This window comes from Vespula pensylvanica, chromosome 7, assembly GCF_014466175.1.
Source record: "Vespula pensylvanica isolate Volc-1 chromosome 7, ASM1446617v1, whole genome shotgun sequence".
Classification (NCBI taxonomy): domain Eukaryota; kingdom Metazoa; phylum Arthropoda; class Insecta; order Hymenoptera; family Vespidae; genus Vespula; species Vespula pensylvanica.
Window position 1 is genome coordinate 1,570,483 of NC_057691.1, and position 15,583 is coordinate 1,586,065.

Consider the following 15,583-nt stretch of genomic DNA (forward strand, 5'->3'; position numbering starts at 1 on the left):
CAATAATGATAATAATATTTGTCTTTATCGCTTATCCCATACGCTATGTATAGAAATATTAGATACTTATTCTTCCCCGTGTCATTTATATGTGAATCGTGATCGTTTCTCTTTCTCTCTCTCTTTTTCTTTAGTTTTATTTCTTTCTTTCTTTTTCTAATATTCCATTCTCGATGAGAAGCAGAGAAGTTGTACACGTCGCATCAACTACGTACTTATTTAATGTATGCATTTAATATTAGTCTTCTGAAATGTTATTCTTTCATGCGTGAAAAAAATAAATCTCTCGCCTTTGCATTTCGTCGACAAAATCCTGGGCTCTTCATCTCTACTCTTCTTGTTCTCCTATCTCTTTATTTGTTCTATAAGATATTGGCTTTCGTGACTCTACTACATACATACATACATACATACATATATATATATGTACATATATATATTTATATGTATCTGTTCGCTAATTGTTTTTTCTCTTTCTTTCGTACCAGGCTCGTTCGTGTTACAACAATTTTTATTTTTATTTTTTTTTTGATTTGATTGATATTTTTGTTGTTTTCCATGAGTTCCTTCATTTATTCGCTCTTTATAAAAAGCAAAAAATCGTTATATCTCAGAGAATTAGAAAAAAAGGAGAAAGAAAGAGAGAAACAAAAAATCTAAGAAGAACAACGTCGGGGAGCGTGTTATAAACGAAAAGACATACATGAATCATTAAAAGTTTACGTCTCTTGACTAGAAATTTTGAATTCGATCGCTTCGATTCGAACGACAATTGATTTGCCAGCTCGAACTCGATAGTTCTTAGCGGCAGTGAACATTTCGGCTTTTACATAATTCTTTTTACGTACTTTTCTCGCTGTGGAACGCGGAACTGTAATATCCTGAAACAACAAAAATCCATCATCTCATTTAAGAAGTTGTTCTGGTCCTCTTTTAGTTCCTCTTCGTCCTCTTATTCTTTTCTACTGTGAGTTTTGTTTCAGAAAAGTTTCAAATGTTTTTCTTTCCACTCGATATATATATATATATATATATATATATATATATGCATCTGGTAACGTTTGAAATAATTGAGCTTTCTAGTATTTTTGTCTTTTTTGTTCTTGTTTCTTTTTTCTTCTAAAAGTTTTTAATGAACTATTTCTGAATCCTTCCGACCTTCCCCAACATCAATATGAGAGTTTTTGGTTTTGTATCCAATTTTTTCCCTATTTTCTTCTTCTTCTTCAGCTCTGATGTCTCAGCTCTGACGATCTGTTACTGTTCTGGTCGATCTTGAAAAAAATACGACGGTCTTCTCTCTATCTCTCTGTCTGTCTTTCTCTCTTTCTCTCTTTCTCTCTGTCTCTCTCTCTCTCTCTCTCTTTCTTTCTCTTTCTTTCTCTCTTTCTCTCTGCCTGTCTATCTGTTTTTCTTTCTGTCTATCTCACCAAAACCTCTGAGCACTGTCCCAGATATTCTTCAGACTCGATCGGAATTCGAAGCGTAAGTTCTGATAGTATCACGCTATGTTGTTGCCGCTCATCGTCGTGACGCACTTTTTTTCCGGTGTGTTTTGACTTTCGGAATTACTTCGAACCGCTTTAGGTGGACTACCTGGTGTCGGTGTTGAGTCGCCAGGTAAAGGATTGTTGTTGTTGGTCGACGTCGAACTTCTTCGGCCATTTTCGCGCGTAGGTGACTTCACATCGAACACTGATGTGTCCGATTCCATATCCGAGTCGATCTGATCGTTGACAGAGAGCAAGAGTGAGAGCGAGAGAGAGAGAGAGATAGAGAGAAAGAGAGAGAGAGAGAGAGAGAGAGAGAGAGAAGGGGAAGAAAAAAAAATTAACAATTAATTACACTTTATCATTTAATATTTTATCTTATATATGTATATGTTAACGATAAAATTATTACTTCGTTCAAACTAAGACTAATCAAAGGGAACTTTTCTATAATAAGGGGCAAGGGTGGGGAGAGGGGTGTTCTCTATATAATCTAAAGTATTTTCTACGATTAAGCGATTAATGAGAGATTTTAACGAATTCAATGGAATTCACTACGTGATGGTTATCGAGCAATCTAAGCGACTAAATATGGGAAACGATGATTTATTTAATTTTTTTTTTGTTTTTTTTTTTGTTTTTTTTTCTTCTTTAATAATAGTAATAATTTTTTGATTGATCGACGAGTAAACGATAAAAAGATTTTTACGTGAATCGAGCGCACATCGAGACCACTCTTCGGGCTTTAGCTTTCATTTTCGGCTCGCTTTTTATCCGGTACTAAAATCGAAAATCGTTATTACTGAGAAGAGATTACGAGTGGTGCCTGAAACTGACGCGCAAGAGCCATTTTTTTTTTTTTTTCTTTCTTTTTCATCTACTATTTTTTCTTACAAGAGTTAATTACAATTAGATATTATACTCGTCTCATTAACGGAGCTATCAACTCATAACGTAGATTTTCCGAGTTCGTTTAAAGTTTGTTGAGACAAGTAAGAAGACAAAAAAAATACAAAAGAAAAAAATACCCCGATAGAAAACAATGAAAAAAAAAAGAAAAAAAATAGAGAGAGAAAAGACAAATATAAATGGCGAAAGGATGATGACAATGGTGCACTACCTTGTTGAAACAGACTACCTGTCTGGTAGCGGGATGAGGACTGAGAAATAGCCTTTCGCTGGTGTCACTTCCGCAGCTAGAACTTTCGCTCATTTCCGTGGCAAACTTTCTAGATGCTCTTGGACTCGGTGGTGCTGCTCTGGTTTGTCCGGTTAAATTCAAACCGACGTTTCTAGAACATACTTGCGATTGTATGTGTTCGCAGACCCTCCTAAATCTTCGAATATTTCCTAATGGAAGAAATGTACGAAAGAAAAATTGTTTAAATAATTGTTAATTTTAATACAACGATTAGAAAAGGGGAACGGGCAGGGATCGTATTTATCATTTTTCTTTTTTTTCTCTCGAATCTCGACGACATCATGGAATCATGTTTTTAAATGTTACGAAAAGTATAAAAAATAAGTGCGAAATAACGTATACCATAGTTCTTTCGTACGTAAAATATACGTAGATAAGATTTAAGTCGGTATGGAGAAGGCGTACGTGCCAAGGTAACATCGATCTAGTTGCGCTTGGATGGCTGCCAAATGCCAAACGCCAAACTACCTCTCTCTTTCTCTCTTTATATATATATATATATATATATATATATATATATATATATTTATATGTATCTGTATCTCTATCTATCTTTCTTTCTCTTTCTCGGTTTACGGTGTCTAGAGTCAGACTTTGAAAGGGCTTTGTACCTTCGGTTTTGTCATTCGCTTAGCCGCATCTTTCATTCGGTATAAACTCGCGACAAAGATATATACGAAAGAGAGAGAGAGAGAGAGAGAGAGAGAGAGAGGAGAGAGAAGAATCGAAGAAACGTTTTTGTTCGTTTATATTTGAAAAAAAAGAAACAACAAAAAGAGAAGAAATATGTGAGGTCGTCATGATCGAGTGATGGATCAATAAAAGAAGGGAAAGACAAGTAAGATATTTAATATTTACCACTTAATAACGTAAAAGTAATGGCGAATAGTGGCTCGTTAGACTGCTTCGTAATACCGCTTATGTCAACTTGAAATCGGACCTGCCTTTGAAACATGGCTGGTGCCGTGCTACCCTTTTTATATTCTACTCTGAACGACATCGGTGAAATCACACTGTGCGATAGTTCGGCTATCTGTAAATCGATCGCATATGGAACAATAAAATTTAACGAATGAAAATTTGATAAGATTAATATCAGATGTACAATTGAAAAGTGTATATATGTATGTATATATGTGTTATATGCTTACCGACAAAAAAGCGTGAATCAAATCGGCTTTCACGCTGGCCAATGGTTTCCCTTTGACGAGAACTGTAAATGTCTCGTCTTTTTCGGTCGTCATTAGACTACCAAACCATGATCTTTTCGTTAATTCTGGCGAGGATTCCGGTGTTAGATGTACCTTAGATAGAAAAGAAAGGGAAAAATTGGAATGCAATTTTGTTCGATGGAATTCAAAACGATGAATTGAATAGGAATCGATAAACGGAAACGTTCTGCGATTCGTAAATTTCTTACCTCTTCCGTACTAGTGAGCAATTTACGACGATGGAATCTGGGACTACCCAGGAAGGAATTCTTCAATGTGGTCAATCGAGATCTCCAATGGTAAGCGCCGGAACCTGCGCCAGTATGTGGCGAGCCTGGTGGTGTAACACCAACTGCGACCACTGTAAAACGAACTGAATTTCATTGACGCGTTTTGGTGTCACCTCGATATATCGCATACCTATTGCAACGCGAGGGAATTCCTTTTTTTTTTTTCCCATTTTGTTTTTTCTTTTTTTTCCCCCATTAATCTGTTAACCTGGATGGGAGATTTTTAAGGGTCGAACACGTTGGATGTACACGTCGATATGAAATTTATTTCGATCGATTCAATATCAAATTTTACGCGGACGAGGATATAAATAACTTTAGGGTAAATTAATTTTGTTTTCAACAGGACTGAAAAAAAGAACGAACAACTAGATTTATTTCTTATTTTTTTTTTTCTTTCTTTTCTTTTTATCACGAAAGTAATCTGAAAAATGAGCTAGATAATTTCTCCTTTTTTTCTTTTTCCTCATTAAGAGATTAATCAATACTAACGATTCTAAATATTTCTAATATTCTTTCGTTCATACACGATTCGTAATAACGTATAAAAACAAGTGGAAAGTTTTGACGTGAAAAAAAATATGCAAATGAATTCTATATTCTCTTTTTTGTCGACGATATTATCAGCGACTCGTTCAAAATGTTCTCCCCAGTTCATTATCGTTAATTGTACCGGTAATTACAAAGTTGACCCATCTGACTCTACTTTCGTGATAATGTGGAATCATTAAAAAAAAAATATATATATATATACATGTCTTTGGTACTACCTATTATTTTTTTAATTATTCGATTATGAATCAACCTATGATATGGAAATATATATCATGGAAAAGATTTGAATATTTTCTTTTTACTTTGCTAAATATTTCAGAAATTCCCATTTGCGTCGCAATATTTTTGCGAATAATAATTCGTTGCATAGTTTTCTATGTACAAATTTGTCGTACAAATGGTTTACATAGATCGTAAATTATATCGATGCGAGAAAAGAATATTAAAGGATATATTCGACTTTTATGAGGACTATTTTTTCTTTAATCATAACAGTTTCATCCTATTATATATATGTGTTATGTATATATAAAATATATATCTATATTTTAATATATATATATCTATATATAAATATATGTATATATCTTCTTCTTCTTTTTCTTACACTGTTCGTTACACACCCCTTTAACGACGATTTTTCGTGCAGTATTCTCTCGTTAGAGAGAATCCATGCTTCACAGAGGTCACCTGCATATTTTAAAGCGTCTCCGCCCCGCTCGAAAAGATAAAGCATAGTACTCAGACGACGACGAGGGTACTAATGCCCTCGGCACGGACTTTGTTCGGACTTCGTGCAAACACTTTGGATGGCCGCGATTCGTCGAGTGAAGCATTTCGCAGTATCATTGTCCAACGACGACGATTTTTCTTTCTCTGTGATTGTATCCGTTCCCAGCTAAGATGGTTTTTACGTGATCTTTGATTCACCCCCAAGCGTGAAACGTTTTCGTTTGTCAAGTTTGATAAATGTGTTATAATTATTTCGTTTACGCTTTTTCTTTTTCCTTTCTTTTTCTACAAAGGAACTTTCTAATACACAAAAAAAAAAGAAATAAAGAAGCATGATTATAACAAGTAAATAAAAAAATATATATATATATATTTTATTAATGATTATTTATAACTAGAAACTCATTTGTTATATTGACAAATGTTTTTACTTAGCAAAAGATACATCGATTAAATCATTATTATAACGTATAATCATTGGAAATAATGAAGTATTTTCAAATTACATATTAGAAATGTTTATAATCTAAGAAATGTTTCTAGTTAAAAACAGTATTAATATAATGTATGTATATATATTTATTTATTTATTTATTTGTTATATTATAAAAATAAATAACTTCACGTTCGCGTTACGAATTTATATATATATATATATATATATATATATATATATATATCGTTATATATACATTTTAATATATAATATTTTTCAGAAACATTATCGTAATTGATGTCGTCGTCGCGATAGGCTCCATTTAAACATTGACACGCGATCTTGAGACGATAAACACAGGGAACTCTGATGTAATTCGATAGCCTTAGAATGTTGGGGTAGTCTGTGAGATTAGTCAGCTATGAGAAACGACTAATGCTCTTTATAAAGTATTATCGGAATCATTTTGGTATTATAGTTTCTAAACAGCTTTTAAAAATTTTAATTATGCCTATGTATGTGTTCTGAATAACTATGGAATAGTAATAATTGATGATACTCGTATGTTAAAACTTTATAAGTTAAGTGATTTGAATATGACAATGGTTAGGATTAAGCTTTCGTATATACAAATTGATATTAAAAAAAGTTTCATGATTTTATATGCCAAATATTTTCGAAGTACGAAATATAAAACACCCGACTATCTGTTAAACCGATTATCTGTAAGTTTAGTGATTTTTAGTTTTTGTTTTATGGAACAATATTGTATTATTTTTTTTTTAAATTAATTATTTTATGCAAATTATACCGAAGAAAGATTATTACATATATGTTAATAATTAATAGTTTTCTATATTTATATATATTTATATATATACAAATATATTTTTATATATATATATATATATTTCTTTTTTCTGTTGCTCTTAACAAAGGAGATATTCACCTGACTTTTAAATTATAATCAACCTGTATATACGATCGATCGTTTTATATATCGTACCTTCTATACGATATACGAGAACAGGAAACGGAAAGTCAGGAAAATTACATTTTCGGAAGGACTTGAAATGACACATGAAACGTTACTGCGATTGACGGTTTCTCGATGAAGGCTACCAAAGTGAAGAGGGAGAGAGAAAGATATATATATATATATATATATATATATATATATATATACATACACACACACAGACGTATATATCGTTATTGCATTTGATCGTCTGGCTCGGGGAATTAGCCATTTAGCGAGTTATTATCGATTAGAGGAATTTCAAAATAAGACTTGAATGGGCAAGGATGAGAAGGATTTCTCTCTTTCTCTCTCCCCCTCTCTTTCCTCACTCACTCTTTTTTCTCTTTTTCTCATTCTATCTTTCTCTTTCACGCACGTGGTTTCGGTTAAAGCGATGTCTGGCGCAGATATCAATTCGATTATAGGAACTCGTTTGCGTCGTCGCTGCCAAAGCAATGTATTTGCCTTTGCCCGATACTTTTATATCGTCTTTCACGAGTAATACGTACTACGTCGGAAGTTTTCGATTAATCGATCCTAGTGGAAACTTATCCTCTCGTAGAGAGTTTATGTTATCTGTGTTATAAAATTGCAAAATAGATGTTCGGACGAATGATCGATCGATCGAAATTCATAACATATACTCTGATTTATTCATGATATCGTTCAAAGTCACTTTGTATTCCTTTTCTAAGATTGCTTGATGGATGTTCTTGATGGAATAACTCCGCCATATTCTTTCTTTTTTTCTTTATTTTTTATTTTCTTTTTTTTTTTTGTTCTTTGCTTCGGATCGTTTACAAAAGTAGTTTAAAGAGAATAATAAGAAAAAGAAGAAGAAGAAGAAGAAGAAGAAGAAGAAGAAGAAGAAGAAGGTTTTCATCGTGTAAGAAAACTTGTTAAGAATTTCAACGTGTATTATACACAGAGAGTACAAGCAAATGAGCTTAGTAAAAGCAAATTGGATTTCTAGAGAGAGAGAGAGAGAGAGAGAGGGACTCACCGGGTTGAACATCGTTCAATTCGATCCCGACGTTGGCCAGGGCCGGAGTTGGAGTTGGCACCCCTTGACTCGGAGGAGTACCATTTCCACCGGTAGTGGTTACAGCCGAAAGTCGATGCGGACTACCCGTTTGACTTATGTGAGAGGTTGGCACCGATCTGTGTGGACTTAGAAGACCTGGCACGTTTGGTACGTGTAACGGTGAACCACCAGGTGTCGATGCGTGCGAGTGAGATGCGTGCGTATGACATCCGGTACTTGGCGACCGTCGTGCGTGATGCCTCGTACTGAAATGGAAATGCGTCGTTTATCTTATTTATACGACCTCTGGAAATATTGTTGTTATTGGCAACGATATTGATGTTTACGAGGAGATATGACATCATTTTATTTTGATGAAGTAATGTTTAGTTCCTTTTCCATTTTTCTTTGTCTAAATTATCCAAGCGTGTAGGATTGAATCGATTGACCATTTTTTTATTTTACGTTCATATTAATAATAATTATAACAAGTAATTACGTAGAACCTTGAAGAAAAGAAGAAAGTAAATAAATATATAACTTGGGTCGCTTTTATATGATCATTAGGTCACAATATCTTATCGTTAAATCAAGTTTACATGATCATGAGAATTCGATATTAAAACAAATAAGAGGAGTAAGAGGAGGAATGAATAATAAGTTATTAGAAGAAGCTCGTGGATACGTGTGTTCGTGCTAATCGTCTATATAAAACTCGCACGGCTCGCTGAACGCGCGAGGATACGGAAAGGAAAATAAAGAAAACAATGAAAAAGAAGAAACAGAGAGAAAGAGAGAGAGAGAGAGAGAGAGAGAGAGAGAGAGAGAGAGAGAGAGAGAGAGAGAGAGAGAGAAACAAAAGAAAAGAAAGAAACGGGAAACGCGTGTGATATCGAGCACGCGACACGTCCAAAGGCGTAACAACAAAGTCACGCGATATCGTAGCGTAAAACTAAGGTCGTGTGTACGTTTGCTTTCTCGCTTCGAGCGATTAAACGTCGGTCCGACGTCCGTAAGCTTTCACGTTTTCCTTCCTGATAATTACGGTAATGTCTGTTATATAGTTTGTAATCGTGGCTCGGTAGAGAGAAAATTTTTCTAAAATCAATTAATTTTTGGAAAGAAAAACAGAAAAGAAAAAGAAAAAAGATTGGTTGCAATGAAAAAAGAAAAGAAACGATTATATTAATCGGATATAAACGATCATATCTCGATTATTTCTCGCGTTTTGTATAATATATTTCATGTGTTTCTGATATAATTATATAGGTTTTCGTACTGAGAATAATTACAGAATATTTTGTACTTGAAATAATTACAGGAGAAGCATTTAATACGATAAACGAATATGAGGAAGATAAGTTTTCAAGTTATAATATTGTAGCGAGGTACGATAATTAATTCTGATATTTTTTTTAACGTTAATACTCGATTTTTTCGTCAAACATTCTATTGAAATTATATGCGTTAAATATAAAAAAAAGAAAAGAACGAATATATATATATATATATAAAAGATAAACAATTGTAGAGAGAAAATGTAATTATTTCTCTTCAAAGCTGATACTTGCTTTTTTACGATCAAAAATTCATTTGAAATAATAATATTTTATTGAATAAAAAAAAAAGGGAATAAAAAAGACAAAAGAAAATAAAAAATGATTGCAAAATGGTAATAGAATATTTTAACAAAATGTTATTATTTTTCGCCAAAGCTAATGCATACTTTTTTCCTATCGGTAATTCGTTTGACATTATGATTTTTCATTATAATAAATGAATAATTAATTAAAAAAAAAAAAAGAAAGAAAGAAAGAAAAGAAGAAAAGAAAAAAGAAATTGTTGAAAGAAAGAGCTGTAAAATTATAACAAAATATACTAATTGTTTGAGTTTCCTTAAAGCTAAATGTTCACTGTACTGTGATCGAAAAATGATAGAGCCGAGATCTAGGTCAGAGTTGCGATAAGGCGTTCACCATCGTTAACATTGTTATTTTTCTTCGTTATAAAGAAATACGCCTTGTCATCGTGAATGAAAGCACGAATAAAGAAAAAAGAAAATAGAGAGAAAGAGAAAGAAAGAAAGAAAGAAAGAAAGAAAAATAAAGAAAAAGAATATGTAAAATCATTGTTAATTTAACTGTTATTTATTCCGTCAGTATTTTCAATATATTTCATTCAATATTTTAAATAAATCTGGTCAATATTTATAATAAAATATCAATACGTAATATAAATGACGCAATCTTTAGACTTAATTATTTATACTGATCAAAATATTCATACATATATATATGTATATTCAATATTCATATATATATTTTTTTAATATCTTTATTATATATATATATATATATATATATAATAAATATATATATATATAATAAAGAATGACACACATAAACACAGAGATACTGACCATTTATTTTGCCAAATACTTACCATTAATAAAAAATATTGACAGAATAAATAAAAGTTTTTAATTTTACCTCGATTGTCTTCTGGGTGTCAAAGGGGAACCATGACTAATTTGTCCAAGATTTAACGCAGTACTGCCGTTAACACGACACGTGTCCACTCGTTTTCTTGGTGGATCGGCTTCCAATTGTCCCCCAGTTCCTCTTACACCACCTCTCATTACCTCCAGCTCGTCTTCGCATGCTGGCCTTCTTCGTTTTCTTTCGAGCAAGAGAAAGTATATCACTTTCTCCGTGTTATGACTAGAAAAAAGGAAGGAAAGAAAGAAACAAAACAATCATATAATTCGTATTGCGATCGATGTATAAAGATAGGAAAAAGAAAAGAAAATAAAACAAAAAAAGAAAACAAAAAGAAACGGAAAGATATGGCGGAAAAAATATTCGAAATTCGATTGGATTATTATCGAGAGATAAAAAGATATCTATCGATAATTCGATTCGATATATTATGCTGATCAATTGAACGATGATATATTTCTTTATGTCAATCATTTATGATTTCTTTCGAAATTTTCTTACTTCGGACTAAGAAGTTCTTGAATTAATTTATCTCGTTCTTTAAAACATCCCAAACTGGCGATCGCTTGCAAGACATCGGGATCGATGGCGTCAACGGACGGAATAACGTGCGTCTGCACCACGTCCATCATCGATAATTCCAACTCTAATTCCCCTTTCCCCGCCGCTGTTACCCATACGTGCCTGTTTATTTCAGCAAGCTGAAAAATAATATCGTATATCGTGATATATTAACACGTAAAAATATTCGAAATATATAGAATGAATTTTGAATAACGTTGATAAATTAAAAAAGATATCAACTCGAAAAGAACGAAAGGATGATACGTAGCATAATATTTATTATATTTATATTATACGTGATTATACATTTATTATAATATGTATAATATACGTATAGTATATTTTTATATTTATAATACACTTGGGAGTGTGTGTGAGTATATATATATATATGTGTGTATATTTCTTTTTATATGTTTAGTTTACGTAGGGTGCATATATTTATTTCATAAGTGTATTTTACGTAGGGTGTAGATATTTATTTTATATCTATGATATACGTGGTATATTATATTTTATTATTATCATTTTTATGCTAAATTTGAATGGTTGGTAAATTAAAAAAAAAAGTGAGATCGTATCAAAGAAAAAAAAAAAAACAGAAAAATAGAAAAATAAAATAAAATAGTAGCATCACGATCGTGTGTTAGGGTAAATAGAATAGGAGGGAGGAAGGATGAGGAAAAGCGAGGGAAGAGAGAAATTCGATTTGCCATTGAGTAAGTAGCTTACCGTTAATCTTTTGTCCGGATCAACCTCTATCATTCCTCGAAGTAGATTCTGGCATTCCGGTGGTACGAAATGCGGTATGTAAAACACTCCGCGTTTAACTTTCTCTAATAACTTTCTTAGATTATCGTCGTCGAAGGGTAAAGCTCCAACTAAAAGTGCATAAAGTATAACACCGCATGACCATACGTCTGCTTTCCTACCATCGTATTTTTCTCCCTGTAATGAATGAAAAAATGAGTTTTTCTTATTCTTTATTCTTTTATTTATTTATTTGGTTATTATTATTATTATTATTATTATTATTATTGTCGTCGTCGTCATTGTTATTTTATTACGAAAGTATCGTCTGTCAAAAATGATATATTTTCATTTGATTAAACTAAGAGACTAACTCTGATCACTTCTGGACAGGCATAATGAGGCGAGCCACAGCTGGTTTCTAACATCGAACCCGCTGGTTGCAACGACGCCATCCCAAAGTCCGCTATCTTAATATTGTTCTTCTCGTCCAATAACAAATTTTCAGGCTTTAAATCTCTATGACTGAAAAATGAAAAAACGACGACTACTTGAGATTTATCTTATTTGATAAGTAGGTTTAATAAGAAAATGATTGATATAAATTAATTACTACGTGTTTGAGTACACGTATGTCCTTATGTATCTATATGAGATATCCGAATTAAAAATCGTATGTTCATTTTTGTTCGTTATTGTTAATTAGCACGAATTAATATATATATATATATTTTTTCAATCGAACGAGTGAATCTTACGGAGGTTTTTTTTCTCCTATCTTTTTTCTCCTCTTGTTTTTGCTCTTCTATAAATTAGGTCTACCATCGCGAAGAGAAAATTTATTCGATTGAACTCAGTTTTCTCGATACGCTTTGCCAACTAGGCCTTTCCGAACTTCACCCTCATCGTGTACCCTTTGTTTTGCTTCCTTTTACAACTCCTTCCACCTTCTAACTCCCACTTCTCCTCCCTCCTGCTCCTGCATACTAAGAACGAATCCTTAACCCAATTCGTAGAACTCATAGTAGAGAAACGACAATCGTGTCAGTTAGTCTTTGTGCCTGACGTAAGGATATTATATATCTACTTTAAATAGACTTCTTAACTAAATGTTATAACACTATGAGAAGCACGGATGAAGATTGAAGGTGAGGGAGGAGAAAGAAGGATTGTAAATGTATTTATGTTTTATGAATATCCGTAGGTATTTAATATAATAGCTTTTCATGTTTGTTGCTTTATTTTATATCTCAGAATTATTGAAAAATTGCCAACAATTGGACATCGTTCGAATAGGCATAAAATTTCGATTATTTTATCCAATAAAATTTTTTAAGTTAATATTTTTTTCTCTACATCAAAGACATTATGAGAAATTTATAGAATATCGAATTTGTTTCTTGCTTTTTTTTTTGTCGTTTTAAAATCTTCGTAAGAGATAAAAATTTGAAAGTTTCCATGGGTGTAATGGAATTTCAATATTTTCTTATAATATCAATAATATAATAGATTTTTCATGAAAAAATAATTTTCTTATAAATTCTAATAAATTCTTGCTATATCTCAATCACCTTTGTATTAATAATACATATGATTGATAGAAATTTTTGTCTATTATAAAAATTAATCGATTTAACTGTTAACAGTTACAATATTATTATCTGAGAAAATAAAAAAAAAAAGATTAACTTACCATATGCTATGGCTATGGCAAAAGTCTAATGCGGAAATGATTTGTCGAAAAAATCTTCTGGCCTCTTTCGGCGTTAATCTGCCCTTCTTAACCAGATAATCGAAGAGCTCTCCACCTGAGACGTGTTCCAGAACGAGGTACCTATCGTACATAGAGAAAAGAACAAAGAAAAATAAAAGGAAAATAAAAGAGGACAAGAAAAACGTACAAAAAGATACATGTAGGAGGTCAACGAACTATATTAAAGAAAATTAATCGTTCGATCGTTTTATTTCGTTTTCTCTCGAATTAACATGTCGATTCAACGTAGAAATAGAACGAATCGATCGAAGATTATTAAATTATTAGCTCTGTAAAAAACAAACAGAAAGAGTTTACTCACAGATATTTCTTATTCTCGTAAACGTCCGAAAGGCCGAGAACATGGGGATGATCTATCAGCTTCATAATGGCGATCTCGCGTTCAACTTTCATCAACACGGACTCCGACAATTTTTCGCGGTTGATGATCTTGATCGCCACCTTCTTGCCCAACACGCAGTGGACGCCCAGTTTGACCAATCCTTAAAAAAAAAAAATAAAAAGAAATAATAAAAAAATAAAGAATACGAAGTATTCCTTTAATGTGCATGTACAGTGATCGTAAAAAAAGTGTCGACGACAATCTCTCCATATTTTCAAAGTAATAACGTATGATTTATTTCTTTTCTCTCTCTCTCTCTCTCTTTTTTTTTTTTATAAACATTGAATATTGAAACGGTGATAATAAAAAGATTAGATTATTATAATTATCTTTTAACGAAATTTAATACTATATATTAATCGTCGATATATCTTTTTGTATGTATAAATATTATTTTTTTCTTTTTTCTTTGATTGTTCAACGATTCTTTCCCCATACGAATCCATTTTCAAAATATAGGAACGATCCTAAGTGAACTCTCGTGTTTTCGTTTAATAGTATTATAATAAAAGAAAGAAAAAAAGAAAGAAAACTGAACTAAACGTTCGATATCATACGTACTCGGATTTCTCTTAGCCCATTTTACCCTTTGAACCTTTGACTTATTTTTCAAGAGGGTTCACAATTCCATGGCTGGAGATATGAATGCACGTTTGTGTGTGCTTGTATATGTGTGTATACACAAAACGTCATCTATGTAAACGTCCTTCTTCGAGTGGTCTCAAGTTTCTACCACTTAAACATTATATAATAAAGAAAGTTTCGGGGAAAGTTTTCACTAAATATATTCGCAAATTTTTTATAATGCTTTCTTTTGTTTCGATTGGACCAATATATAGAGTAATTATAATATATTGTTTATACTTATGCAAGATAGTTCATTAAGATTTATATTTATTTTAATATTTCTTTTTCGTAATTTTCTACGTACTTTAATATAGTTTATTTTCATGATTCGTTCATTGAATATTATTTTGGAAACATATTTAACGCCGTTCATAATATTAACCATTCAAATTTCTTCAAATTAAAATTTTGCGATGCTTACGATTAATTTTTTTTGTTTCTTTTTTTTCTTTTTTGTATATATATCGACTAAATTTAGTTTTTTATTTTTGCATTTCGAAAATATGAAAGATCAGTGTATTTATATACAATAACGTTATATAAGTTATCATCAATTAATATAATATATTATCAATTATAGTTATCATATTGATATAAAATTGTTTGATTTAATAACCAATAAAAAATATCTTCCCATATAGAATAACTTTACGAGTAAATACATATATGTATTTAATTACATGTATAATATCATCAGAAAAAAATAAATTAAACATTTCGTAAAAATTCCAACTAATTTGAGACATTAATATTAATAAGAATATACTTTACGTCGTCGTTGAATATTGAAGGAGGCGATTATCTTCTTTTTATTTTTTATCATTCGTTTTCTTTTTCATCAAAGTCTAACGAATTCGACGGCATTCTCGAATGCAAATATTATTATATTTCTTTTTCTTCTTGTTCTCTTCTTAACGAAAAAATAATGTCCTTTTTCTTTCTCTCTCTCTCTCTTTCTCTCTTTTTCTCTTTTTTTTCCTTTTCTTAATAAAAAGCAAAGATACGATTACGGAAGGAAGTAAGAGGAT

General features: G+C 31.6%; 1 protein-coding gene across 8 annotated transcripts in view; it reads right to left on the bottom strand.

Annotated features, from left to right (window-relative positions):
• Window positions 1–514: 514 nt before the first annotated feature.
• LOC122630579 (serine/threonine-protein kinase BRSK2) overlaps window positions 515–15,583 on the bottom strand; it is a 30,038-nt gene continuing 14,969 nt past the window's right edge. For 2 of the 8 annotated variants that reach the window (XM_043815203.1, XM_043815210.1), the window contains exons 2-13: window positions 13,848–14,028; window positions 13,466–13,606; window positions 12,147–12,297; window positions 11,755–11,970; window positions 10,960–11,159; window positions 10,450–10,680; window positions 7,940–8,226; window positions 4,112–4,275; window positions 3,843–3,995; window positions 3,550–3,724; window positions 2,611–2,840; window positions 515–1,726 (exon numbers count right to left, since the gene is read on the bottom strand). In XM_043815203.1, coding sequence (XP_043671138.1) covers window positions 1,502–1,726; window positions 2,611–2,840; window positions 3,550–3,724; window positions 3,843–3,995; window positions 4,112–4,275; window positions 7,940–8,226; window positions 10,450–10,680; window positions 10,960–11,159; window positions 11,755–11,970; window positions 12,147–12,297; window positions 13,466–13,606; window positions 13,848–14,028 — 2,354 coding nt within the window. In that variant the 3' untranslated portion in view covers window positions 515–1,501. Of the gene's footprint in view, window positions 1,727–1,837; window positions 2,271–2,610; window positions 2,841–3,549; window positions 3,725–3,842; window positions 3,996–4,111; window positions 4,276–7,939; window positions 8,227–10,449; window positions 10,681–10,959; window positions 11,160–11,754; window positions 11,971–12,146; window positions 12,298–13,465; window positions 13,607–13,847; window positions 14,029–15,583 lie in introns of those variants that run through there. The other 6 variants (XM_043815206.1, XM_043815204.1, XM_043815211.1 and 3 more) reach the window with 6 other exon arrangements.